The sequence below is a fragment of the Rhipicephalus microplus genome, chromosome 7, assembly GCF_043290135.1.
Source record: "Rhipicephalus microplus isolate Deutch F79 chromosome 7, USDA_Rmic, whole genome shotgun sequence".
NCBI lineage: Eukaryota > Metazoa > Arthropoda > Arachnida > Ixodida > Ixodidae > Rhipicephalus > Rhipicephalus microplus.
This window is the reverse complement of record NC_134706.1, coordinates 29,288,828-29,316,293: the sequence shown is the minus strand read 5'-3', so window position 1 is coordinate 29,316,293 and position 27,466 is coordinate 29,288,828. Positions and strand designations below refer to the sequence as shown.

At 50.7% G+C, this 27,466-nt stretch overlaps 1 protein-coding gene across 1 annotated transcript; it reads right to left on the bottom strand.

Annotated features, from left to right (window-relative positions):
- Positions 1-4,154: 4,154 nt before the first annotated feature.
- Positions 4,155-13,659, bottom strand: LOC119179312 (uncharacterized). The gene is made up of 5 exons (XM_075869946.1): positions 13,464-13,659; positions 11,315-11,677; positions 6,694-6,846; positions 5,391-5,656; positions 4,155-4,281 (listed from the first exon to the last, which is right to left on the bottom strand). The coding sequence occupies exons 1-5, from the start codon at positions 13,644-13,646 to the stop codon at positions 4,155-4,157; spliced, it is 1,092 nt and encodes a 363-aa protein (XP_075726061.1). The 5' UTR covers positions 13,647-13,659.
- Between the last annotated feature and the right edge of the window lie 13,807 nt (positions 13,660-27,466).

Sequence of the window (27,466 nt, the reverse complement as noted above, 5' to 3'; positions counted from 1 at the left end):
AGATCGTCGATGACTGCCTGAGCCGTTGTGCTCCGCAAGGTTACAACTTCAGGGTACCTGGAGTGGTAGTCCACCACCAAGATGAATGTCTGGCTGCGGAGGTGGAACAGGTCCACGCTGACAAGTTCCCAGGGACGTCCAGGTAGGACCGTGGAGACCAGGGGCTCTGCATAGTTCACCCGAGTGGAAGCACATTGCTCGCAGTTAGTTACCAGAGAGGTAATGTCTGCCGAAATTCCAGGCCACCAAATGGACTCTCGAGTGAGAGCTTTCGTCCTGTTGATGCCTTGGTGTCCCTCGTGCAACAGCGTCAAAACAGCCGGCCGAAGAGAATGCGGGATGACCATCCTGGCGCCTCTCAGTAGAACACCGTCGCAGACAGAGAGCTCATCAGCTGCTGAGGCATACTGGGAGAGGTGCAGTGGCAGTTTGGACTTCTGTGGCCAACCATTCTGGCAGAAGGAGGTGAGGGCTCGAACCCACGATTGTGGGCGTGGGTTCGAATCCCACTTCTGACCCCATGTCTTGTGGCTGGTGCCGCGCCAGCGTGGCAGAGCACGAGCGGAGAGAGACGATGCGCACGACAGCTGCTCAGCTAACGAAAAGGGGCCTCCCACTTTATTCGGGGCAGAATATATACAATCTCAGGGGCGCCACCTGCTAGTGGCAGCCGAACTAAATGACTGAAGGGTGGCGACCTCTACAGGGGTTAGGGACAGGGAGGGCAAAACAGACTTTAAGTGGGTATAGTTAAATGGAAGGAGGTTATGTAATTGGTGGCTAAAGTCAAGGCACCAGTGAAAATTAAACCCTTCAGTGCAAAGTACCAGTCCTCAACTTCCCTATTTAAAGGGAAAAAAAGATAAATCTAGTTTTGGGTTCACTACGTCTTACGGCTAGGTGGCATTACACGCCACCCGATCTAAAGGGTACAGCCATATCAATCCATCCATCCATCCTCTTTGATTGGCAGCTGCATGAGGCTGCGCCGCCGCGCCCGTTCCCTCATTCTCCTTGATCGTCACCGTACGTGTGGGATCCCTAAAGGTGCGCCCCAAGGACGCCGCTGCGAAACGTGCCCAACGAGAAGCGGATCCCGGAATGCGAGAGCGGGAAGCGGCGATGTTCTCGGAGGATTCACGCTGCCACCGAAAACCCTCTCCATCTTTGCCCAACTTATCGCCATCCACTCACTTAAATTCTTTTTTTCTGAAGGCTGCGCAGTTGAAAATATAAATTCAAGAACACGTCAGCCATCGCCGACCCTGCCACAATAACGCGTACAATACCTGGTTGTCGGTTAACTCATAGCTCCCTACTTGGTGGATTCTGAGCTGCACGGCTGTGCCATTCGTTATCTCGACGCCTGCGCAGCTCTCACCGATCGGCCCACCATCTGCTAACTCCTCTGACGAAATCACATTTTTTTTTCAATCTTCACTTGTTAATCTATCCCTTTTACTCCGTGCTGATTCCATTCCCTCGTGAGCTACTACGGAGGTGTCGCACTTAGCTGCAGACGGTTGTGGGGCTCACTTTTCTCTCCTTTTCTATTCGTTCTTGTTCACCAATTGCCAGTGGCGCACTCACATCCCTTACAAAATCACTGCCCCCACCTTTAAGGACAATGGCAGGATACGAGGGGGCTTACCTTGAAGGAGGATTCTCGGCCCAGGAACTGACCGTCCGAGCAAGAGACCGATGCAGTGGTTCCAACGAACAGTCCGGGGTCCTCTCGTCGAATGCCAGAGATCCCGGGCCGATCACGAGCTACGAAAGCGCGAGCTGGTGCGCGACCAAGGGCGACGCGAGCAGACCATCGACGCGTTGGCACGCGCTAATCATGGCAATGATCATGCCTCCAACATGGCTTGCACCCACGTGGGGAATCGGCCAAGCATCGATCATTTGATTTAATCAAACGTTTTTCAGCATTGGATATCGACAACCAAAGAGAAAAACCGCGTACGTAAAATAGAATGAGTGCAACTTTTCCTGTTTTTCACCAGTTAATGTCACACTCTGATACGTGCCGACTTCAACATTCGCCACTCGTTACCTGGTGCTGTTTAGGGCCCCGATCTGTTCAGTTTCCGCATGCTGAAGAGCTGTTAGGGACGAAGCACCTTACGATTGATGATGATTGATGTGTAGGGTTTTACGTCCCAAAACCACCATGAGATTATCAGAGACGCCGTAGTGGAGGGTTCCGGAAGTTCAGACCCCCTGGGGGCTCTTTAACGTGCACCCAAGTCTGAGCACAAGGGCCTACAGCATTTTCACCTCTATCGAAAATACAGCCGCCGCAGCCGGGATTCGATCCCGCGACCTGCGGGTCAGCAGCCGAGCAGCTTATCCACTACAGAACACCGCGGCGAGGGATCCACTGAAGCTGGCTTATTTAGCAGTGTTCCAGGTGAACACTGTCCTCGCAAGCACTACATATACCTGCTTACCGTGCACGCGTAGCGTTTGCGCATGGGCGCAATATGAATTCTCGAAGAGCATTTGTTCCCCGCAAACGCAGACGCACGATCGAGTCACCGTAAAGGGGCTTTGTGGGCCTTGCGGTTTCCACGCCATTTCGGATTTCTTGCGGGTGGACCACAAACGCTAACTATAGCGTTACGACGCATGCATAGTGGCCGCGACCGCAAGGGATAGTGTTCGCGTACGCTATTTGAAAAGTTCCTAACACACACCTTGCTGTTGGCGTCATTGCGCAACGTTAGACAACTGGGCATGCGTAACCTTCCCTCTCTCCTTCTCTCCACATGATAAGATCGATTCCCATAGCGAGATCTGCCAAAATCGATGCTTATGTGTCTGCAACCATCTATATTGCCACGCCAGCTCCTTTGTATTTTTATGTGACTGTCCCATCGCATTGAACCAGTTCCTTTGCGCAAAGAGCACCCCAGTTACTGCTAATGATCTAGATGTTGGAACCTTCCGATCAGATTACATGCTTAACGTGAACACGATAGTTTTGGAGCTATAGTGCAGCCGCTAGCGACAACACTGGAATCGTCGACAATCCATGCATAAAATACATAAATCTGTTAGCAAGCTGTACAACGCTCACTTTGGAGAGGCCTAATCTCACCGCGTGCTCCTGAAAGAGTCGTATGGCTTGACGGAAATAAGTCAGAAAAGCCGTGAACCCGGCAGAGAACACTTTCGTGTTAAAAAGTAACGGCTAAAACGGGCATGTGGAGGGTAATACGATAAAGACAGTATACAATATTATCGCTACGAAGAAGGAACACAATTGAGACAAGACTTCGTTGTGACGAGAATAGATGCTGTATTTACGCACGGGAAACGCAACAGCGAGGGCATACACGTCGTCTTCCTCGAGAAAAGCCATAAGCTGCCGCTCGCTTCGATCTTTCCTGTTGTGCTGCCGGCTATTGATTGTGACAATACATAGAGTTTTACGTACGCAAATCACAATATGATTGTGAGAGACGCCTAGTGGAATGCTTCAGAAACATCGGTGCACCTGGTGTTCTTTAGAGTGTACAGACATCGCACAGTGGGGGTCAAAATATATAATTTACAGGAAACTATATTTGGGATGTTTACTGTGCACGTAATGTCGGTGGACGTTAACGAATGACCACCGAAATTTGCAGAACCCTTCAGTTCAGCGTCTCAATCACATCGCGACACGATCATTACTAGCAATTATTATTCAGTAATGTTTTCTTCACTATTATGTAAGCAACCCTGCCCTTAAAGCCGTTAGTAAATGTATCGTACATGCGCCCTCTATCCGCCAGCTAGCCGTCGAGGAAGCCAGCTAGCCATCGAACAACAAAGCACATTTACGAAACGAATAATTGTTATTTTCAACAACGGATCCGCCCCGCAATCGTCTCGTGGTTTACGGTGAGCGAGGCGGCCCCGTAAACTACTCGTGAAACCACGGTTCAAGCCGTGGGGTTGTGTCCTACGAAAGGTCACTTCGGCTCGGAGATGATCATGGTTCTCGGCCGCCGCTGTTCGCGTGTCCAGGCACCAGGAATGTGGTTCGGTGCCGAAGAAGCCGCTCGACGTGCAGGCGACCCGCCAGGCTGGCTCTGACACTGGCCGACGGGCGGTGTCGAACGGGCAGGTGTAAGCGACGATGAACCAAATGGTGCCTTGGGTTAGTGGCTGGGTGTTGTGGGCGACGGCGTCATCCCCCAGCACTTGTTGCGTGGTTGTTGCTCGCCATCAGCCCGACCTTGCACGTTCCGGTTCTCTCGGCCTTGTAGGCGCTTCTGGTGGCGCCGCCTGCGTATGATAGGAAAAGCGCATACTCCTATGTGGCATTCTGTCTTTCGCGTTCATTGCTTATCCGCAGATATAAACATTTTGCCCGTTTCTTGACAGCAAGCTGGCCAAGGGGGGCAGCATTCTCCACTCTGGACCCATCACCATAGACGTGTGGGCTCAACCGCAGCCGCGGCAGATGCATTTTAAACGGTATAGGCGAAATTTGAAGAGTACTAAACGTACTTTTAAATGACACCGTGTGGTGAAACGTCTTAAAGACGACTTCTCGCAGCACCAATCGTCTGGCAACGCGAAACCCTACTTTACTAAAAGGCACACAAATAAAACACTGATCCGTATGTGTGCGTCTTGCTTGTTCAGCCATTTGTTTTTTTAAACTTATCTTAAGAAGGAGTCAACTCGAACAAGCATTCGTTTTAGCTGATATTGTTAGCACAAGAGCTTTAGTGAGGTTAAACATGCGGCCAGTAGTGAGTGACACAGGTGGAGCTAGAAGTGATTGGCCACTTCAGCTACACCTCGAGGCACTCAACTGTTCCCACTGTTAATTCGCCTCATGGTAAAACGGTGCACGTCGCGGTAGAGGTGGCACCGTCTCAGAAAAGAAGGTGCAGATTGGCGCGTCTTCGTGGAACGATTCTGAACTTCGGCGCACTGGCCACTGGCACCACAATATATCTGCATGCCTTACTTTCGACCATTGGTGCCGCCATCCACCCGAAGCGGCTCGGCGATGCCACAAGAAAAACTGTGCAAGCATCCGAAAGAGTTTATGGAATCCTTGTCATACCCTTTCCATTCGCTGCGCGACAAAAACTGTATTGTGATAACGTTTGCGTGGCCGCGAGGAGCGCATTTAGCTAAGCCAATGAATAATAACACGTCTTTCCCACCGTTAGCCGGCCGACAACCTGATGATTTAGTCAACTACAAACCTGAAAGCTTTGTCCAGCGATCTACATAGTGCACGAAATATACAACAGGGATCACGTGCCTGCCGTGGACGTCTACAGCCGTGTGGCCGCCGGGTTGGCAGCGGGCTCGCCCGCCGCGGCGACGTCCACGCCCCTCGAGGGGTCGTCGTCGTCGCCGTCCCTGAGGGTGACGGGGGCGGCGGCCGGGCATCCACTGGGGGCGCGCCGAGGCCCATGCGCTTGATGGCCGTGATCTTGGCCAGCACCGCCTCCTCGGCTTCGTCCTGCGGGACGCCCCTGTACTGGAGCCAGTCCTGGTCCTCGAGCACGGCGAAGGCGTACGCAGCGGCCACGTGTAGGCCCAGGCGCTTGCGATCAGCTGTCGCCGCCTCGGGGAGGTGCAGCAGCTTCATGTAGGGGCCGTCCACACCCACCCGCCGGTACGCCTTCAGAAACTCCTGCGCGCAAGGTGCAATCAGATCCTCCAGGGCATTCAGAAAGAGTGTTTTTGAAGTGTCCCGATCTGGACACCACCTCGATATCTCTATTGATGTGTGGCGGCTTGTTCTGAATCGATGTAGCACTGGTTCAACACGAAAGCCGTACACACGCGCATCAACTCCCGAGTGTTACTTCGGCCTTCTCTTCATTACAGATCGGGTGACGTGGCCAGAGTCATCCAGCAGGGCTTTCACGATCAAAACAAAAACACACACAATCGTGAAGTGCCTTGCGAGGCTGTGTGGTGGCAGAGAATGGCGCTAAAGACAACGAGAACACCGTATTCGCTCGTTTTGTAACGTTACCATGACTACCGCGACAGGCGACTTCGGTGAAGAGAAGAAAATGATGTAATTATGGGCATACTGCACTTTCTAAAAACTTGAATTTATGTGTCCAATTCCGACGTGAGGGCCGATGCAACATGCTTGTATAACACCAGGTCATGGCCGTGTTTTTTTTACAAGGAAGTGTGGAGGGGAAGGTCCCGTATTAGGGGAATTCTACCTTTGAAGAAAACTACATGGGAGGTTACGCTTTGTGGCACGTCAATAGTTCGTCACATAGTATACACACGCATGGAACAGTTCCGCGGAATATTAGCCCGGGGCCATCGAATTTCGGCCGTCTCGAAGAGGCCACTCTTCTCCAAGTTGTGTTATATATTGTATGCCAATTACGATACGACAATGTAGATGGATCCGCTGTATTGTGTTAACCTATTCGCGAGGCTTTGCCGAACTCTGTCTTCAACGCGACGACAGGAATGATGCATTGGTAAGTGTGTTTGGACTTTCGCGGATACCTGGACCACCGCGTGGTCACACGTCACGTCTACACAGTCGTGTAACTCACCGCGATGACTTTGACAGCCCGCTTCACCGCGTCAGTCTGCAACGCGAGCACGTGGTACACGTATGATATCGCGTAGCATAGCATTATACGCTTTCCCGCCTCTTATACGGTATCCTCGAGGTATGTACACATGCGCTACCTGGAGTCTGTCACCCTTGGCGCGCAGCTCTGGGATGATGTCCAGGACCCAAGAGTTCTGGCCCCTGACGTACTCTAGGATCAGTTCGACGTGCTTCATGCCAGCGAAGCGCCAGCGCATGGAGACGTAGTTCTGTACCAGTCGCATGGGGCCCTGTGCGAATGTTTATAGTGACAGACAGTCAGTAAGCATCAGCGCAGGATCTTCTGTATTATATATGACAATGCCACACTGTAGTGCGCGTTTATGGAGAACAAGGTCTGAAGAAATACAGAAGCAACGCTACCTATATAATCGGACAAACATGATACGCATGGTACAAGTATCACGTGTGAGAATATCAATCTGTATAAGGTACAGGTTCCACCGGGAGAACATGCATCGAGAGGCACATGCATTCAACCGATCTTTGAGTATGCTTTTCTTACCGATATACGTAGCATACCAACAGTCAAGTACACGCTGAACTCGCATAATTTGCGCTCGCCTATTATTTTGCCAGCTTTGCTAAAAAGAAAAATACTCACTCGCATAATTTGCGCTCCCCGACCCTCCCCAAGCCAGCTCGCGGGCGCGCGCACGAAGATACTTTCCAATCCTTCGGACGGCGCGCACCTTGCCAAGCAGACTAGGAAATTCAAACGAGCTGCGAGTACGCAGTCCTTTCCTTTGTGGACTCCTCCCGGACTGTAGGGCTTCCAGAATACCGTGCATGAACACTCAAACCTAGCTGCAGACAGGTCGACGGAACTGCTCGAGCATTTTCCCCCCTCTATTGTTTTATCTCTACCCCCTCGAGAATGCACGCTCGCGTCACGGCACAAAAACTTTCTGCATAGGAGGTGTGCGAGCTCTAAGGCCCGTTACACTAACCGTTCCTCTCGTTCTCTGCGTCCGCGCTGCAACGCACATTTGGTCTGTAGCGGCGAGAGAAGAAGAGACGTGAGATGACGTCGAAGGCGGCCGATGGGGCCGTGCCGATCTCGCCACTTTATTCCAGGCCTGAAGCGGAGCCACGTCGGCTACCAGCGTCCGCCACGCCAGGCGTGTCAGCTCCTTCTAAGTCTCGCGCAGCTCGAGCTAGCATCAGCTGCGCGAGAGGCGGGGCTTGGTGATGAAGAAATGATGATGGTGATGATGGCGCTACAGGGCTCCCCCCTAGCTCTTTGCGCGATTTGAAGGCATGTGAAGAAGAAAGAGAGCGACAAATGCTATATACATGAACGGCAATCCATAAAGTGTTCATTTGGCCAGTCCAGGTTGTCAATGTTTATGGCCATCAGTAGGCAGTGTGTCTCCGGTGGGCGACTCTGGGAGAAGCGCAAGGGACGAAGAAAGAAGTGCCGGGTCGCTGTGTTCATAGACACGTCCATCCCACAATTACGCGACGGGACCATTCGAATGCGCACCCGCCGTTTCGAGTAGACGCGGCTGACAAACGTGCCCACAGCTGGAACTGTGGACAGGCGCTGCAGAGCTCGCGCCGGCAATGTGCGCGAAATAGTATGAAGGATCGGAACGCACCCATGATGACCGAGCGCTGAAGTTTCACAGCCACAGCGGGGTCTCGGACAGCGCACAGGGTGCCGAGCATTCTGTCGACGAGGAGCAGCGTCGCGGTCGTGCTGGTGTGGACGTCCCTGTCGATGAAACACCGGCCTCCGCGTAGCACTGCGACCGGCCTGCCGGGGCGTGTGGCCGAGTCGACGGATGCGGAAACGCCGTGCATTGCGGCTAGTCATGTGCACGGAAAGTGGTTGGCCCTTGCGTCGAGAAAACCTCGTAGGTGTTTGCGCCGTCTTGAAGGCCAAGGCTGCAACACATGACTGTTTAGCGAGAGGCTTGGAAAAGGGCCTCTCTGTATTATGCCGAACGTGATGATTTTGTTGGCATGCTCTCAAGAGGGCAGATATGCAGTTGAACCGCACGTCGTCGCTGTTGTTACCAACGAGCCTGCGTGGCGGACTGCATCCAGCGCCAAATGCTCTGGGGGATAGTTGTGAAGCTCTGAAGACGTGAGCTTTGATGAGGATCGGGTGGCACACCTGAAAGACCATCGGTTCTCCGCGCATGAGGGTTGGTGTGGAGGTCTGAATGATCGATGACAACCTCTACAGCATGTGTGGCATATGTAGCCTGCAGTGCCATAGGCGCGCCAGGTAGTCGTCCTCAGCTGCGTCAGTCATAGTCGCAGCCTCTCGGAAGTTTGGCTGTGGTTGACGGTTTATGACTTTAACTTCAGCTGCGGTAAACTGCGGGGCTGAAGATGGTCGCTGCTCGCAGGATGCAGAGAGCGTCGAGGTGGGTGGGGAGGCACCTTCGGACATCATCGACGCTGAAGTCTCCGCGACCAAGGGGCGAATAGTGAGCGTGAGGATTTCCGTAGTCTTGGCAGACTCCAGGGCATGCGGCGATGAAGCCGTCGTGGAGTCTGACATGTCTGAGAAATCGTGGTCTGTGTAGGCCGGAGAAGACATGCCGGTGGCGAGAGTGCCCGAGGGACAATCGGCTGAGGACTTCGAAAAAATGCGCCTCGTGGCGACCCGGTCGTTGGCTACAGGAACGTATTGAAGAAGCTCGTCGGATTCCGTGGCTTACTGGTCGCGTGCAGCACGAATGTTCTGAACCTCATCGGATGGGAATTCGTACGCGGGACTCGCGTTGATAGTGGTCGGACGAGATGTTGTAGGAGACGTAGTCGGGGAAGTTAAGTCCCGGTCAGTGAAGACTTTCGGGCCGGAGGGTACCGCACGCTGCGACGCAGACGAAACCTGTAAGTCGCGGGTGAACGGCAGCGGGTGGTAGGTGACACCATATCTGGCAAGCACCGCCGAGCAGAGGTCATCGTAAGGCTGCTGGCTGGAGGTTGAAGTGCCAGAGAGATGACGCAACTCTACCGGAAGGGCGTCTTGAAGAATGGCGTGCATCAGCGGCTGGTCCGTGACGCCATTCAACGCCAGAACGGCATCGAGCTGCATGAACCATACCTTCAGGTAGGTCGATTGGAACGGCGGCACTGGCGGGCAGAGTTGCGGGAACATGGCAGCGGGCCGCTCGGCGAAGGGCGTGTTCTCCGGGTCACCAATGTAGCGGCGAGAGAAGAAGAGACGTGAGATGACGTCGAAGGCGGCCGATGGGGCCGTGCCGATCTCGCCACTTCATTCCAGGCCTGAAGCGGAGCCACGTCGGCTACCAGCGTCCGCCACGCCAGGCGTGTCAGCTCCTTCTAATTCTCGTGCAGCTCGAGCTAGCATCAGCTGCGCGAGAGGCGCGGCGCGGTGATGAAGAAATGATGATGGTGATGATGGTGCTAAAGGTCCATTTCCGAAGTTTAGGTTTGCCCATCCGGCCGACGCGTTATAATGGTTCCCTTGCGCTGTGATACAGTAATTATATTGATACGTGTATGGAACTGTCACCCCGACACAGCTGAATTGGCACCCAAATGAAGAAGACCACAACGTGGTTGTTGCGGGTTGGTCTCTCGAGCTTCTCCCGTTGGCCTGCATGACTGTGCGCTCTTTAAGCCGTTAGCAAGACCAGCTCTCGGTGAATAAATCTTCCCCGTAACATCTTTTGGTGGAAGGTGCGGGGTCTTCACACAACCCCGCTCTGGAACTCCGCAGTGGACGCCAGCTTCCCCGTAACAATGTATATACGGCTAAACTGAAGCCCGCTATTCTAAATTTTGCAGAAGAAAACGGGAACCGTGCCACTGCAAAGCATTTCAAAGTGACGTACTTCAACCTGTGACGATCGGCGCTATCGGTACATGAGAAAACAGAGGAGTGCGCGCTTTCTAATGCAAATTTCCTGCCACTAAAGAAGGCCTTTTCGATTATGTGCGAACGCCTAAGTCACCCGGTACCGCCGTTTCGTGGGACCTAGTTTCTCCCACTATTGTTGCGAAGAGCTTCAAGAAAACGGGTCATTTGAACGCACTCGACAAAACCAAGGACGACGTGCTTTGGAAGGGCGGTAGCAGCGGCCGCGACGATGACTCCCAATCGGGCTTCGCGATCATTGATTCCCACTAGATCGAGCGTGACAGGAAGGTACTGGTTAATTTACGTGCTAAATCTTCTAAATTTACAAGAACATTTCGTTCCTGCTCCAATTTTTTAGACGTATATATTGCGCGCGTTAGAACTGTCGCACAATATTTCGTATGCCCTCGCACGCCCTCGCGAAATCCCCGCGTTATTCGCCCACCCCCTTCTCGGGGCCCCAAATTGCGAAAAAAAGGGGGCGCAACGTATGCGAGTAAATACGGTAGAACACTCAGGACGGGTGCATCTCCTAGGGGTTTTCGAGCACGGTATTGATACTGCGCCTCCCTGGTGTACGTCGTGTTCCAAAAGACACGGGCATACGGCACATCTAGTTCCCCTTAGAGGGCGTGGCCTATAACTGCGTAATATGCCGCCACATTTCAGTGCAAATAGGGTATATACAATACAGTTCAGCACGCTCTTACGTTTAACGGCATCATTGCTTTGGGTGCCACGCTGCAGAGTAGAACACGCACGACGGGACAGGCAGTATAAGTTAAAGGTCGAACGTCATTGTTACTACGGGAACACATGCTACAGCCCAGTATATTGTGATGTAGAACACTCACTTCGAAGCGGCTCCTGAGCAGGGCGTGGCAAAGGGCCGCCCTTGTGCGGGGCCACCGCTCGCTGAAGTTGGAGACGGCGTCAGCCTGCTCTTCGCCGTACAGCGGCACGGGAGGGGGCTCCGAGACTCCGGGAAACAGCCGGACCAGGTCGTTGATCCGGTTCTGGAACCAGTCGCGGTTCTGGTTGGAGCCGCGGGCGCGCGGCAGGTTACACAGCAGCACGCCCAGAAGCACGTACAAGTCGTCCATGGTGGCCCGGGGCTCGGAGTCGGCGCCCAGGGCGCGAAGCTGGCGTCGCACGAAGGCACCGCTCACGCGCACCTCGTCCAGCCAGACGCCGTCGACGTCGCTGGCGCGGACCACCTGTCAAAGGTGAAGGGTTGGATGCACACGTATCTCTGCAAACTATGTGGCGTTGCTTTCATGTCGAACTGCGGTAGATCTCGTTACCCTGTCCATCTTACCAGTACTTGAAGGACGTTTGAGCTTCTCTTTCAAGAAGTAACTTCAAGCAATCACGTGATTAATGGGAGAGTATTGGGTGGAGAGGCCACAGCTTTGGCAGTGCAGCTACTACTTCGTATATGCAGATGGTCGATATATCTTGAGACCTCCAATACCTCATTCGTATTGTAGTTTTGAAAGTAAAACCTCGGTTGTTACACACAGAAAGCTCTATCAGTGCACCCAAGGCACGTTTTACCGAAATGAAATCCATTTAGGGGGCCTGGTTGGACTGTAGTTGGCACGTACTACGCGGGTGCCCCGAGTCTGTATTTGTCTCTACACCATACCCTGAGGATCATCAAAACTCCAGTGAAATATTTATCGGGAAAGAAAAAAAAACAAACTTGGAGGACGTTTGAGCGTCGCTTTCAAGACGTAATTATCTCCTCCCCCCAACCCCGCAAAAAGTTTTGCCCACGCCCCTGCTCCAAACCAGCACTTATCCGAATCCGGTGGCCTACAGTTATCACTACCTAGGCGAATACGATGGGAAACGCCATGACATTGCACGAGTAAGCAAATACACAGAACGAAGAAAGTAAAAGTTGCTCACATGATGCACATAAATTTACGCAATAAAACGAAACTAGCCTGGATTACACTGCTTTGTACTTTACTCCATGCAGTAGTGCGTGACATGCCAGGACGGTATCCAAGTGGGAAGTGGGGGAGCAAACGGGCCACGTGGCTTCGGCAATGTGGTGGCCTCTCATGACAGCTACGGTAACTACGCATAACACAATGCTTAGCCAATGGCCGTGAATTTCGGTATATGGCGGTGTCAATCAGGTATGTGACATAATTTGTAGGGAGAGGAGGGGGTGTTTCCAGGCTGATTTCATAACTGTAAATTCAAAACGCTGTGCTACCTAACGTTATGATCTTTGGCCCACGTGTCCTGAGTAGCTTCGACGGTATGGTATTGTACTTAATTTACTAGAGAAAACCGTGATGCCACGATCATTCAGCCACCATGGGAATGATGGGTAGAAACACAAGTTTGCCTAGTCTTTGTATTGTCACGCGCTAGCCCTAATTCACGCAGAACGCGCCGCTTTTTTGCCACTCTCCACAACCACGCCTAACTCCCTTTTTTCCCACACACGCAACTCCCACAACTCCCCGTCCCGATGATGATGATGATGGTGCCATCATGTAGTGCCTTCTCTCGGCCAATTCCCGATGATGATGATGATGATAATGGTGCCGTCACGTAGCACCCTCTCTCGGTCACTCGCACAGTATATACTTGCAGGCTTTGGACGCACCTCTGGCTTCCTTCGTTGTTGTGTTTTGGTTTCGGATTTTGTAAGCCGACTTGAACTGGCAAACCAAAACGATCAAGTATTTTGAGGGAAACTGCCGCACATACCGCTCAACATCTTGCCACGAAGCGGATTCAGAACAAACGGTGCCATACTGAGCCCGAAGAACAAAGCCTATAGACCAATCCGTCTGCTACCCATCATTCCCGTGCAGTATGAACCACCTCTCGTTCCAGTTCTCACAGACATTGTAACGTCCGAGTTCACTGTAGTACGAGGTTACGACCTCCTACAACCGATCGGCAGCGTTCAGTGACCCCGCTGAAGCAGTCTTCGGGGCAACTTCGACACGACACGTGCGTGACACCATCGCTCACCTGTTCGTATCCGTCCTCGCAGACGAGCTTGAAGAATCCCAGCATGTAGGCGACCGCGGTGGCCGGGTCTCGACTCCGAGTCACCAGGCGCACGCAGTTCGGGTCGAACTGCTGTCCCGAGAACACGAACACCGCCTGGCGGACGAACAGCGAACGCTGCGGGGCGCCGTCAGAGGTCGCCATGGCTTCGCACCCGTGTGTGCGTTGCGTAGTTTTCCTGCGTTTGGAGCGAGACGGTGAGGGGCGCTATTGCGGAAAACTTCCTGTAATGAATTACCCCTTGATTTGTAAGTGGAAACAGTAATTTACTGACCGAAATGTATAAAGTTGGATACTTTGTAAACTACAAGGTGTGTTTGGCGAACGGCTATGGCCATGCGACTGACTATGGTTTTTTCTTTAATTTTCTGTTATTTTCCTTTTGTCTGTGAATTATCTCAGTGATCACGTGATTAATGAGAGAGAATTGGGTGGAGAGGCCACCGCTGGGGAAGTGCAACTGTAACTATGCACCGCTGCGCAGAGGGTAAGGCTCAGAGGCCACAGCTGGCACCGTTCCAGGGCACGGATTGACGCATGCTCTCCCCGAGTATGAGACAACAAATGCTCCCGCTTTCAAGAAGAAACATCAGGCCTCACTAAGTACGGTATACCCCGCAGAAGACGATTCAGGGCACCCCTCCCAAAACCTCTTTTGTTTGCGATGCTCCATTCTAACTAAAATAGTAAAAATAACACATTGGGTTTAACGTATAAAAACCAAGCTATGATCATGCAAGCCGCTACAGTGCAGGGCTCCGGACATTGAGTCCACCTGGTGATTTTCAACGTGCGCTGACGTCACACAATACACGGGCCTCTACCCCTTCTCCTCCATCGGTATGTGACTTCCGCGGCAGGAATCGAACCGGCAACCTTCGGGGCAGCAGCCGAGCAGCCTAAGCGCTACACCACCGCGGTGCACCCTCCGCTCTATAAATATGAACGGTGAATTGCCACACAAGCGTACTGTTTCAGTCCAGCTTTCATCTACTTCCCTTTGTACTGTCTCGGTAAGGGACGCCGCCATATAGAGCTTCGAGAGATTTTCCCGATGTCGTGACGTAGTAGCCAAGCGTCGCGAACGAGGCAGGTAGGCTTAATCCGCGAAAAAAATATCATGGCGAACAGGTGCGGCTACGAACCGTTACAGTAGGCCACAAACACAACTATGCTTTGACTCCCCTGCCGATGGCCCAAATTTCAACGCAATAATAAAAATCCATAGGCGATTTACCTGTAATTATTAAATGTAGTATTATTTTCAATTATGGTATGGTGGCAACTCAAAACTGGTTAACAGTCGGCCCGTTACTCGTAAACCATTGTGTGCACACGTAGACAGGAGCAAAGAGTCACACGATGCGTATATCTCTGCGCTGTGTTCTACGTCCTTCACGAGCTGCAGTTTACCAGTAATGACCAACCAACAAGCCCAAGTTGAAATCCTTCTAAATTCAGCCCACTTTAATTAACGAAGGCTAAAGGTAGGCTGTTTGAGCAATGTCGGCAACAGGGAGCAGTTTCCACTACTAAACATTACGGCCCAAACACGACAAATGCTAACGCAAATCTTCGCGCCAGAAGACAGTTATACTTTCCAGTTAGCCTGCACGGGGTTAATGGAATGGCGTTACCGTGCAGCAAAGCAGGTAGATTTGACTATATAAGGAGGTTTTCTAATTGGTGGCTAAAGTCAAGGCACGAGTGAAAATTAAACCCTTCACTGCAAAGTACCAGTCCTCAACTTCACTATTTAAAGGGAAAAAAAGATTTATCTAGTTTTTGGTTCACTAAGCATTACGACTAGGTGGCGTTAGCCGTCGCCCGCTTCAAAGGGTACAGCCATATCAATCCATCCATCCATTTATGGCGGACGAGACGGCGATGTCGCGGGCGTTTACGTCAGCGTCGCAGAACGGGAAGACACGTTCATTGGTTTATGACCACCGAGAGACCGAACTGCGTCGCAGATTTATCACCGTGTGACAGCTTGGGAACACGGCTACATGGAGCCACTGCACCGCTGGATTGAGCGAATACCGAGATGTTACGCTGGCTATGCCGCTTTCAAGGACACGTCAGGTATCGCTATCCATGCCTCGGACAACGCCACTAAGACTTGGGCGTCGCCCATAGCCTGGTGACATCTAGGGGGCACCGGGTGCTCACCTCGAAGACAGGTTCTCTCGACGTGTCGCGCTCAGGAACAGACCACCCAAGAAGAGGCCGGCGAACCAAGCGGATGAGCGGTCCAAGGTCCTCGCGTCGAGCGCCAACGAAGACAACGGTTCCGGGCCGAGCTCGAGAGACTAGTGCGCGTGACGCGTGGAGCACGATCGCGAGCTAACACGAGCAGTTCGACACGTTTGCACGTGCTTTGTTTTTTTCTGTTTGTTCGTTTCTTTGTTTGTCTGGTTATTTGTTTGCTTGTTCGTTCCCATAACGTTCTGCCACACAGCCACTCTGGGAGTTGGCCGAAATTCCGTAGTTTAATATTTAGCAGGTAAAATACGGCTTTTCCGATAATGTTGTACCAACTCGACCACCTCTAGTATCCGCGTGCCATATCCGAGATGAGGTTCACGTGACTCCAGGAAAAAAAAACGCCCAGCCACGAGTCCAAAATTCAGCAGTCACCGCCGTCGGACCGCATTCCAAGTCCGGACGGAAGGCGGCGCCGAGCGTACAAAGTTCCTCGTGGCCAGGAACATCGTTGGTCAGTTGCCAGCAACTTCGTTGGTCGTGGCCAGTTGGTCGTCGTCCCGACCAACTAGCCAGACGCAAAGGTTCTCGACTGATACGACACAACCGTCGCCTTTGAGGTGCGAGGAGGGACGCGCAAGACAGTCCACTTCAGGAAGACCGGCTTGCCAGGAGACCAGAGGCTGGTAGACGATGTGGAGGGCGAGGAAGCGGGCCCAAAATGTCACCGACGTCCTTTGCTTTGACGTACCGGAATCTTGAGGACACCTTTATCGTGACGTGGTCGCTCGACCACTGAAGTAACGCACAGTATGGAAAAGCGAGGGCAACCCGTGAAAACGTAACCTATGAATGTTCGCGCTGTTCTAAGATATCGCAATGCAGATGGAGTCTTTTGTTTTTTTTCTTAAGAAAAATAACTATTATCTGTCGTTTATTAAAGATTGCGTAATAGTCTAGTTTGTCGTCACCGTATTTCTTGTTGGCGAGAAACCACACACAGTGCTCCGGCAGGTATACAAGTTGCCCCATAAGAATTGTCACCCAAGCACTCTGTATACTTATAACGGGTGGCCCCGGCGTTCGCTATCACTGCGTTAAAGACTTCGGTTCGTTCATCACCGGTCCAGAGGTCAGGCTTGGTGTTTGTCACCCGCGTGTTCCACGCATTCTCAGCAGTCCACTTGTTTCCTGGAAGAACGGCACAATCCTCCACGCGGCTTTGACCACTAAATGTGCGGCAGCTGAATTGGGAAGAAAAAAAAAGACTGAGGCCTTTGTCGTTGTAATCGGGACTTCTTTTTGACATGCTGAAGATTTAAAATTCAAAGGAAGAGACTACTAGAAGAACCCCTACGAAAGTTGGACCTAATCTTGTCACTTTTGGTGATTTTTTTCTTTTGGCGCAATCGCATTTGGTTTCAGCCATGGGAGCGTTTTCAACGCTGTTACAAATTTGTGACAAGATTCTAGAAAAATGGAATGCTAAACGTATTCAGTTGTTTTAGGCAGAGACGTTTGGGTGTGTGTGTTGGTTATTCCATTCATTTCACATGTTTTTCGTATCCCTACAATTTTTAATTAGTAGCTGTAATATCTAATGAATCCAACGTTTTCCTTCAAGAGTCAAATATTATAATAAAGCAAGGCACTGTCCGATTCAGGGCCTGTCCCCCTGGGTGGGTCGCACCAAGCTGTTCAGGAACTAACCAACAATACAAAATTGAAACGCGTGTTCACAGAGGTAGCTGAGCGTTTGTTGTGCAATGTTTCACCACAAAGTTGAAGAAATGAATGCTATAGCTTCAAGTTATGTCATGCGAGGGACGGCAAGCCGATCAAAACTTGCAGCACGTTCCTCAAGCACAAAAAGAAGCACGAAAAAAAATTGGCTCCGTATCTGCATGTTAATCTGCAAACTTCGTCGAAAGACGATAGTCGTGCGTGTGGTGAGAGTGAACAAAACACTCATTTGATGTTCTGCGCAAGAAATCGGTGAATGGTATTCTGGAATAGGGAGCCTTCATGTGCGCGTGTCTCCGTGTTTTAGGGTGGTGACAACTCTAATCATGGTTGCTTACAACTGGCTAAAACGGCCCCCATACTTGACGGACCACCATGTTGGTTCTAATATGTCGCTCATTTACATTGATGGCAGCGTGGGTTTCAACGAGAACAGGGTTTTTTTTTGTATAGGAACTGCTGAAGGCTGAAGGGTTGTTTTCTGAAGTTAGCCGTGGTTTGGTAGAACAGGAAAGACATGTTCGTGACTCGAGTTTGTATAAAATACTGTTAAAACAGTTCGTTTCTCCCACTTGGTAGACTCAACCGCATTGGCGGAGTGAGGTTATTTAGGAAGCCTATATATTTGTGAGGGGGAGAACCTCGATGTCACTATGAATGGATTTCAATGTCTGCGCGCCATTCATGAAGCATATTCACCTTAGCACTGCAAATACCTCAAAGGCCTCTTAGTGCAAGGCTTGAAACCGTGCTGTTTATATGATGGAACTCGTGACGACAGGGAAGGCAGAACAAACAACCGGCTAGCTCGCAATGTTCTCTGATAACCGAATAGCTCAGCTAGCCTGCTTCTCATACCCTAAACATTGGGTTTCTCCGTAATATAATTTCTTACAGCAAGTTTAGTTCCTGTGAACGAATCTGTACAATGACTGCTTAAAAGCCTTATAAGCTGTAAGCATTGCATTCAATCACATTACACCGCCCTCCCCCTATGCCCACAAGCATGTATATTAGGCTAGAAGAAAAGCAAAGGGGAGCAACGAGAGACAAATCAAGTTTTTTCAGGTCAGATTTTATTGCAAACAGCATCCAAACGGCATCTGGCCTTGTGTCTTCAAACCATCCTGCCTCATTTGCTAGAAGCTGGTGTCCTCGCAGTGGGCCTATAGAGTAAAGCAATGAGACAAAAAATCATACACGGCTCGACCTCATATACGGAGTTCATACACATTTTCTTTACAAGCACTAAATAAAAGCAGAGTTTACGATATCAAATCATCTGTGTGTCTTGTTATAAAACAAAAGGACGACACAAATAACGATGCACCACATAGAGAATTTCGAGTTACGGGCTGACAACCGACTTGCTTACTGCACATATGCTGCTCCGTTCAGGACCGACAGATAGAAGGATGGACGGACACGAACAGTAAATCTGTCGCATTCTATGTCATTGAAGATAAGTCCTGTTTGCAATTATTGAGCGAGTTTCGGCGTGGTTGCACGTGTCATTGAAGCGAAGAACGAATACCCCATGGCAAGTCACACAAAAAGTTTGTTGCGTTGCAACTGTGCAAGACAAGCGCCTACAGGGAACGCGTTCATCGGCTCATCTGTCTACCTCTGCAAATGCCCTTTCTCTGCAACCGAGTAAATTGCAGGGATGCGAACATCTGCCAGAAAAGGAAGAAGCGAACGGGAGCGTCTGTAGTTGGTCTACGGGCCCGGAGTTTTCCGCGACGAATGCAGCGATGGCTTCGCAAACCGACAAAGTGCAGATAGTGAATGCATGCAGGACCACACATTCGACTAGTCATATCATTCTATTGAGGAACTGTGCTTTGACTACTACAAGGATAAACAAGCATACTCAACCATCTTCCGCTCGCACAGCGTAGCCGAACGAAGCCTAATTCATTATTATACTGTGCACGTTGTCGTGCTTACTTTGCTCAAACTGCTTTTCAGTGCATGGCTAAGTCAGCCATTTCACGAAATGTGCGGTGATATACTCAACCCACTCGCAATACAACGGGTACTCACCTCACAAACACGGCGAGAAGCAGTGGCCTCCAAGCAGTCTCACTTCACTCGTGTAGCCCAGCGTTTCCGTTGGCTAGAGCAAGTCGGGAAGCGGGAAGGTCTCCGGATGGTTTTGCATTGCGGCACGCAGCACCCTGGCATATAGACTTCAAAGTTCTTTTATGTGTGGTTAGCACGAGGATGGTGTCGTGGCGGAAGCTACGTCTATGGGGTAATCAGACGCAGCGCATACCGCAGCTTGCACACCCGCGCCAACATGCAGCTGGTACAGTGCGACGGAGCAGGAACGCCTGGCCGCAAGAACCAACACGACGCCTGTTGCCACGGAAACCGAGCCTGGCAACATTGTGTTTTAGCGGGTGGCGGCAAGTGGTGGGTCAAAGGCTGACACCACCCTAAAACACGGAGACGCGCGCACATGAAGGCTCCCTATTCTGGAAGCACTGCGAGTGCCTCGAGCGTGCAGCGGAGGCGAACGAGCGCATCAAGTAACGTCCCACGTGAGACATGAGCGCTATCTGGCAGTTTTCTTGGAAAACAAAGCACGCGACTCTGAGACGGGAGTGCGCGCCCGTCTCAGAGTTGAAAAAGGTGTAGAACGCAAGGCGACTGGTAGGTGCCACCACCGTGTCGTCTTAGCAAAGCGTTGGAAACACTCGCCTTTTCGTGCAAGTGTTGCATGGTCAGCGCAGCGTAATAAACGCTACGCTCCTTATACTTAATTATGTATGCATTTTCTAGTAAAATACGCACATACCGAATGTGTACGAGTTGTTATGGTGCCTCAGATGTGCGCAATATTTGCTTTTCAATTGAAAATCGCATATGCATATGAACGCTGAAACTTGAGCAACATTGGTGGACGCTGCGGATGGAGTCGGTCATTTGGTATATCAGTGGTGCCGTTTCGAGTATATATACTGTTAAGAATAGACCAATAGACAGACAGACAAACCATTTTTTTCCATCGAAGCTCCCCAAGAAAGACTGTCGTCTTTAAAAGACATACACAACACGAGAGGGAACCAAGCATCAATTGTCGCAGTTGACACTTATAGCACGCCACTCGAGCACAACTAAGCACGCACAAAGCGAGTGAAAGTGTTTTCCACGCTCGCCGTAACGGCAACAGGTGGCTCTGACTAACGCTCCCACGCTTAAGTGCGTATATATACCCTATAGAGTAGACGGGGGATGACCGCTACCATAGCTGATTGGTAAAGCATCGGATGCGTTATTCGAAGGTCGCAGGTTCGGATCCTGTCGGTTACAGGTAATCTTTTCGCTTTTCGTCCACTTCTCCTTCTGCATGTTTGCGCTACAATTACTTCTAACAATATCCCGTGCGCTTTCCCTGATATGATTGTCCATTGGTTCTCAATAATAACTCTCACAATTGTTATTTGTGTGTGGGCAGCGCACTTATTTCCCAAGTGTGGCCCCATGCAGCGAGCGAAGTGACCTCAGAGCTTTCTTAAGGTCCCTATATATAGAGGGACTTTAAGCTTTCTGTAACTTCAACGCCTTCTAGCGGTGAAAGGCCAAGACGTGCAGACCGCCGCGATCACGACACAAACGCGGGTTCACGAGAGACCCCGCCGTGGTGTGACGCGCGCAGGGCGACGACCTTTTTTAAGGGACTGTCTACTACTCTTCACTGTTCTTCTGTTTCGTGTCACAATGAAAACAAAAAAAAACATACTATCTGAAGTGTCCAATCTTGTAGCTGTTTCTCTTTAAAGTGTGTAGAGATCTTCAGAACTGAATTTTTTCCATCTGCATTCAGTCTCCTTCATAGAGTTTCTTAATACACACTAGAGGGAACTCTGGCGCTAATGTCTATGGGAGCTGCAACACATGGCGCTTCAGCGAGCATGGGAATGATCGGTAGTACCCACACTTGTCTAGTTTTCGTACTTCTGGCCTGCTTCTGGCTCCGTGTGTGTTCGTGTGGTTTGAAGCTGTTTCTTCACGAAAACATAAATTAGCAAAGGTTTGCCGTTTGCACTTCGCAACCTTATTCTTTTAGGTTTACCATTTCGAATCAAGTCACTAAGTTTAAAAGGGTATGTTCTTTCTTTCAAGACAAAACTGAAACCAGCAATAAACGAAGCCGCAAGTGCGATTCGCCGCCCGCAAGTATTAAGGCTAGGCAAATGTGTGTACTACCCATCATTCCCATGGTCGCTGAACAATCGCAGCGCCAGAGTGCCCTTTAGTTAATTTTGGGAAGTTCTATGGTCTCCTTTCATCGGTGAGAAGAATTCCCACAACACTGGTCGGTGGAGGCGACGACGTTTGTAGCACCATTGAAAGTCGAAAACTGAAACCACGTAAGGTTTCTGTAGGCTCCTTGTTTTGTTTAACAATAAAACAAATATTTTAGAGGTCGTTCAATGCATGCAGACATTTGTTTGTTGTAGTTCTTATGAGAGGCTCGCGTATCTACGCCGTTCGCAGCCACGCACGCATGCAGGCATGCGAACACACCGCCGGCAGCGCCACCGGGCGCCTCTTCGATGGCGGGAGATAAAAAGCAAAGCGTCGATGCAACCTACGCAAAGCTGCTTGAAGTGCGTGAAATACAATTTCAAGTTATAGGTGTTTGTTTTTAATTGAAGTGAGTCTACCTGCGGGGAATTTCTTGTCCTGCCAGTAGGCTGCACCACTTTGCAGTTGGGTGATGCTAGGGGTCATTCTTTGTCGACTTTCAACATAAAACCACCATTAAAATCCATTGCGTATGAATCAAAAGCTCGCTCGAGGTTGTTGCCGCCGATGTGATGAACGATCTTTTCCTTTTAGCCGCAATAAGATTTCTTCCCCCCCCCCCCCCGAGCGGTAGACAGTTCTCTTTAAGCGCATCCTCAGGACACTGCGCGCCATCTATCCATGTAACAGCAGAACACGCTGGCGTCACCCATCTCCGAGTACTTCCAGTGGCAAATGGCGTACACAAATAGCTCGCCGTCGTTAAGCCGGACAACTTGGAGAGAGATAAATAGAGAGGAAAGGCAGAGAGGTTAACCAAGCTTGGCTTGGTTGGCTACCCTAACGTTTCGCGCTGTGGTGGTAGGGGTCGTAGGTTCGACTCCCGGTGACGGCACTTTTTCTCTTCTACACCCTGATGGAAATTTGTCAGTGAAGCCGTGGTGGACACGGCATTAGACACTTTCGTCTCAAAAAGTAACAAAAAATGGGGGAAGGAGCGGGACGCAATGCGGGAAATATAAAATATGTGGGGTTTCACGTTTGAAAACAACAATATATGATTGAGAGACGCCGTACTGAAGGGCTCCTGATATTTTGAACATCAGTTGTTCTTACAGTATGTGCGAAAAAAATGTAACGAACTAATGCAACGCCGGAAGCTGAAACAGCTATTTAATTATGGCGAACTTGTGCCCGTCAACAAAATACACAAAGGTTATCCTGAGCTCGCTAGTGAAAAGCTCGCCAGCCTCTTCTTTTGCGTCTCGCCGCGTCCCGCTCCTTCGAAAAACCGCCAGCCTTCTTTTTCCAGCGCGTGTTGTGTTGACACGTGCAGCCAGCGTTGCATGGCGCGTTTGGCTTGTCATGTGGTCTGGCAGAATTCATAAGAGCAGGAAGCAGCGCAAGACTTCAGTAGGTGCCTAACAACATGCGGCTTTAGTCCCCCTCCCGAAACGCATCGTCCCGATGCGTACGCTGACGTCCAACAGTTTCGTACAGGAGTATTGACCTGATGCTTGAGCACATTCATCAGTTGTGTCGTTCAATGCCTTTCGTAGTATGGTTTCATTCGTACTACATGTACGACTTCTGTGCGATTCCTGCGTCGGGTTGAGCACACTTGCCCTTCAGGAATTACTTCGTAGTTAAGCGGACCTAACCGGCGAAGTACTTTGTAAGGGCCGAAATAGCGCCGCATCAGATTACCAGATAGGCCAGGTGCGCGTACAGGCGTCCACACGCACACTTTGTCTCCGGTGTGGTACAGTACGTCTCTCCGCTTGAGATTATAGCGACTTGCGTCGGAGCCTTGTTGTAAGATGATACGATGTCTTGCCAATTGCCGTGCCTCTTCTGCCCTTTCTATGAAGTCGCTGATGTGCGGGTCACTCTCATTCGAATCATTGACAGGTAACATCGCGTCTAAGGTCGTTGTGACCATGCGACCATAAACAAGTTGAAATGGCGTGAAGTGTGTCGATTCTTGCACTGCGGTATTGTACGCAAATGTTGCATAAGGCAAAATACTGTCCCATGTCTGGTGCTCAACGTCCACATACATCGAGATCATGTCGGCGAAAGTTCTGTTGAGTCTTTCGGTTAATCCGTTTGTTTGCGGATGGTATGCTGTAGTCCTCCTATGGTCGGTGTGGGTGAGCTTCATTACAGACTGCATCAAACGGGCAGTAAATGATGTTCCTTTATCCGTAATGACAATCTGCGGTGCGCCATGTCGTAGTACAATCTGAGTGACGAAAAACTGTGCTACTTCGTTCGCCGTTCCTTTCGCGAGAGGTGATGTCTCAGCATATCGAGTCATGTAGTCTGTTGCTACAACAATCCAGCGCTTTCCCGATGAAGAGAGAGGAAATGGACCAAGCAAATCCATTCCCACTTGCTGAAATGACCCTTTTGGTGGCTGTATTGGTTGCAACAGACCCGCTGGTTTCGATGATGGTATTTTACGTCTCTGGCAATAGCGGCATGACTTAACATAATGGTGCACCGAATCCCTTAATTTCGGCCAATAATACTTCCGGCGAATTCAGGCCAAAGTGCGACAACTACCCATATGGCCAGCCGATGGGTCGTCATGACACGCTTCTAAGATTTCTGATCGCAGTGATGATGGTACAAAAAGCAGTAACATCTCACCGGAGTTTACGAAGTTGCGCTTGTATAGGACGTCGTTCCGAAGGACATAGGATGTCAAACCACGGACGAAAACTCGTGGTACCTTAATTTGGTGACCCTCCAAGTATCGCATAAACGGGCGTAGTTCCGGGTCCTCTCGCTGAGGACAAGCCATCTCCGACACATTCAGAACTCCAAGAAATGGGATGTCTTGTTCTTGTTCAGATTATGGAGACTCAGCAGGTGCGCGAGACAGGCAATCCACGTCATTGTGCTTGAGACCGGACTTGTAGACCACAGTGATGTCATGTTCCTGCAGACGCAGGCTCCATCTAGCAAGTCTTCCTGAAGGGTCCTTGATGTTTGCCAGCCAACACAATGAATTATGATCACTAATTGCTCGAAACGGTCTGCCGCAGAGGTAAGGGCGAAACTTGCTGATGGCCCATATAACTGCGAGACACTCTTTCTCTGTCGCTGAGTAATTAGACTCAGCATTCGATAGAGTGCGGCTTGCGTAAGCAATGACTTTTTCTTCTCCATTCTGCCACTGAACGAGGATGGCACCGAGGCCAACGTTACTCGCGTCGGTAGGTATGTCTGTATCGGCCTCTTCGTCAAAATGGGCAAGTATTGGAGGAGACTGCAAACGGCGTCGCAACTCTGAGAAAGCTGCTTCTTGTTCTTCCCGCCAAGAGAATGCTACACTTTCTTTCGTTAGCCGTGTCAAAGGCTCAGCGACCTTAGCAAAGTTTTCCACAAAGCGTCTGTAGTAGGCACATAGTCCCAGGAATCGTCTGACAGCTTTTTTGTCTTGCGGTTTCGGAAAATTTTCAACTGCTGCAATTTTTTCCTGGTCCGGGCGGACGCCTTCCGCACTGACTATGTGCCCGAGGAACCGAAGCTGACGAAATCCAAAGTGACACTTTTCCGGTTTGATGATCAGTGCTGCCGTGCGAATGGCATCCAGTACCGTTCTCAGTCGGTGGATGTGCTGCTCGAAGTTAGAAGAAAAAACCACTACATCGTCGAGGTAGACAAGACACGATTGCCACTTGAGTCCAGAAAGCACAGTGTCCATCATCTTCTGGAAGGTAGCGGGAGCAGAGCACAAACCAAAGGGGAGCACTTTGAACTCGTACGGTCCGTCTGGGGTCACAAACGCCGTCTTCTCGCGATCTCGTTCATCCATCTCGATCTGCCAATATCCACTTTTTAAGTCCAATGACGAAAAGAAGTGAGCATTGCGTAACTTATCCAAGGCATCATCGATCCGCGGAAATGGGTAAACTTCACGCTTTGTGACTTCTTTCAGCTTTCTGTAGTCAACGCAAAATCGCAGCAAGTTGCCCTTCTTTTTGACTAGCACAACTGGTGATGCCCACGGACTGTTGGATGGCTGGATTATGTCATCCTTGAGCATTTCTTGCGCTTGGTTCTTGATGGCTTCTCTTTCTTTTGGCGCTACTCGGTATGGGCGCTGATGCACAGGTCTCACGTGTTTGTCGACCACGATGCGGTGCTTTGCGACAGGTGTACGTCCAACTTTCGACGAGGTCAAGAAGCACTCGGCGAACTCTCTGATGAGGTCAGCAATCTGTTGTTTCTGAGATGATGAGAGCTCTCTGTCAATGTCTACTGCTTGGAGTACGGTATCTACTGTCTCTGAAGCTTTATCAAGACTGCAAACATCTGAGACTTGCGCGTACTCATGCAGCGATGCTACGGATATTCCCTTCGCGACATGCTGCAGCTCATTTCCAAAGTTAGTTAATAGGACATACGCACATCCATGACGAAGGCTCACCAGGCCTCTTGCCACGCATAGTCCTTTTTCTAGTAGCAGTCCGTTGTTCCCGTCCGCTAATCTGTCACAGTCATGGAGAACTTCACTCCCCAAAAGAACGGATACACTGGAACGTGGCGGCATGGTTACATCTTCATCCATAATGCGGAGAGGTAGAACGATTGGTTTCTCCGCGTGACAAATAGCGACGGCATTCTTTGTAGAAAATGAAACCTTGGAATTTTGCAAGTCGATGACTCCATTGTTTGTTTGCAAGAAGTTCATGCCTATAATCAGTTCACGTGAGCATTAAGCAAGCACAATAAAGCTGCCGACACACACGAATCCTCTTATTCCGATCCTAGCGGTGCACAAGCCCACGGGACTAACTAAGTGCCCTCCAGCGGTACGTATCTGAGGTCCGGTCCATTCAGTCATCACTTTCTTCAGCTTCCTTACGAGAGAATTACTGACAACGGAATAGTCTGCACCAGTATCTATTAGCGCAATGGCCTCGACGTCGTCGATCGTGACTAATATCTCGGAAGTAACGTCGCTACTACTGCACTTGTCCGTCGTTGCGTAACTGCCGCTGTCCTGTCGGGATAACAATGGAGGGTCTTCAGTTGTCAGTATATCAGCGGCCTCACCTCCAGAGGTCGCTGGCTCTAGTTTTCCCGCCACGGGCTAGGAGAACGTGGTCTTCGGAGATTTGATGACGGACGAGGACTCGGCGACCGATAGCGCATCGGTGCTGTCGAACGAGACTCCCGTTGTTGCATGTCTTGAGGTGAATACCGTGAAGACAAGTACTCTTCGATTTCGTAGGGCCGTTGACCTTTCCACGGGCACGGTGCATTGACGGGAAAACCACGCAGTCCCGCTCGACGATACTGGCATGCCCGGCAAAGGTGGCCTGCTTCTCCACAGTGGTAGCAGAGGGGCCGCCGGTCTACAGTGTGCCATACATCGCTCTTACGTGGTCTTGCTTTCGGCATTGGTAGCGGCGTACTCGGAGAAAACGTAGGAGGCATCACAGCAGTCGTAGCCGTCCGATTCATGCGTCCGAGGTCCTGTCGTACTACTTGCGCGTAGGACAACTGAGGCGAAGGCTCCGGTTGTGCGCGCTGTGGTACCTGAGGTTGTGGTTGAAGAACTGCTTGCCGCACTTCTTCGCGCAAAACGTCGGCAAGTGAGGACATAGCTGGATGACCTTGAGTCATTTGTATTTTCTGAAGTTCTTCCCTTACGACAGCCCTCACCATTTCACGCAAGAGGTCAATGTTACTCGTGAGGGTGGTCGACACCGCGCTAACAGATGAGACGCTTACGTCCCTGT

Bases quoted from the DNA above. Each gene is read 5' to 3' on its own strand.
- LOC119179312 (XM_075869946.1), bottom strand. From the start codon at position 13,646: ATGGCGACCTCTGACGGCGCCCCGCAGCGTTCGCTGTTCGTCCGCCAG. The intron at 11,678-13,463 runs GTGAGCGATGGT...CACCTTTGACAG, and splicing joins GCGAGGACGGATACGAACAG to GTGGTCCGCGCCAGCGACGT. The intron at 6,847-11,314 runs GTGAGTGTTCTA...ACATTCGCACAG, and splicing joins TGCTCAGGAGCCGCTTCGAA to GGCCCCATGCGACTGGTACA.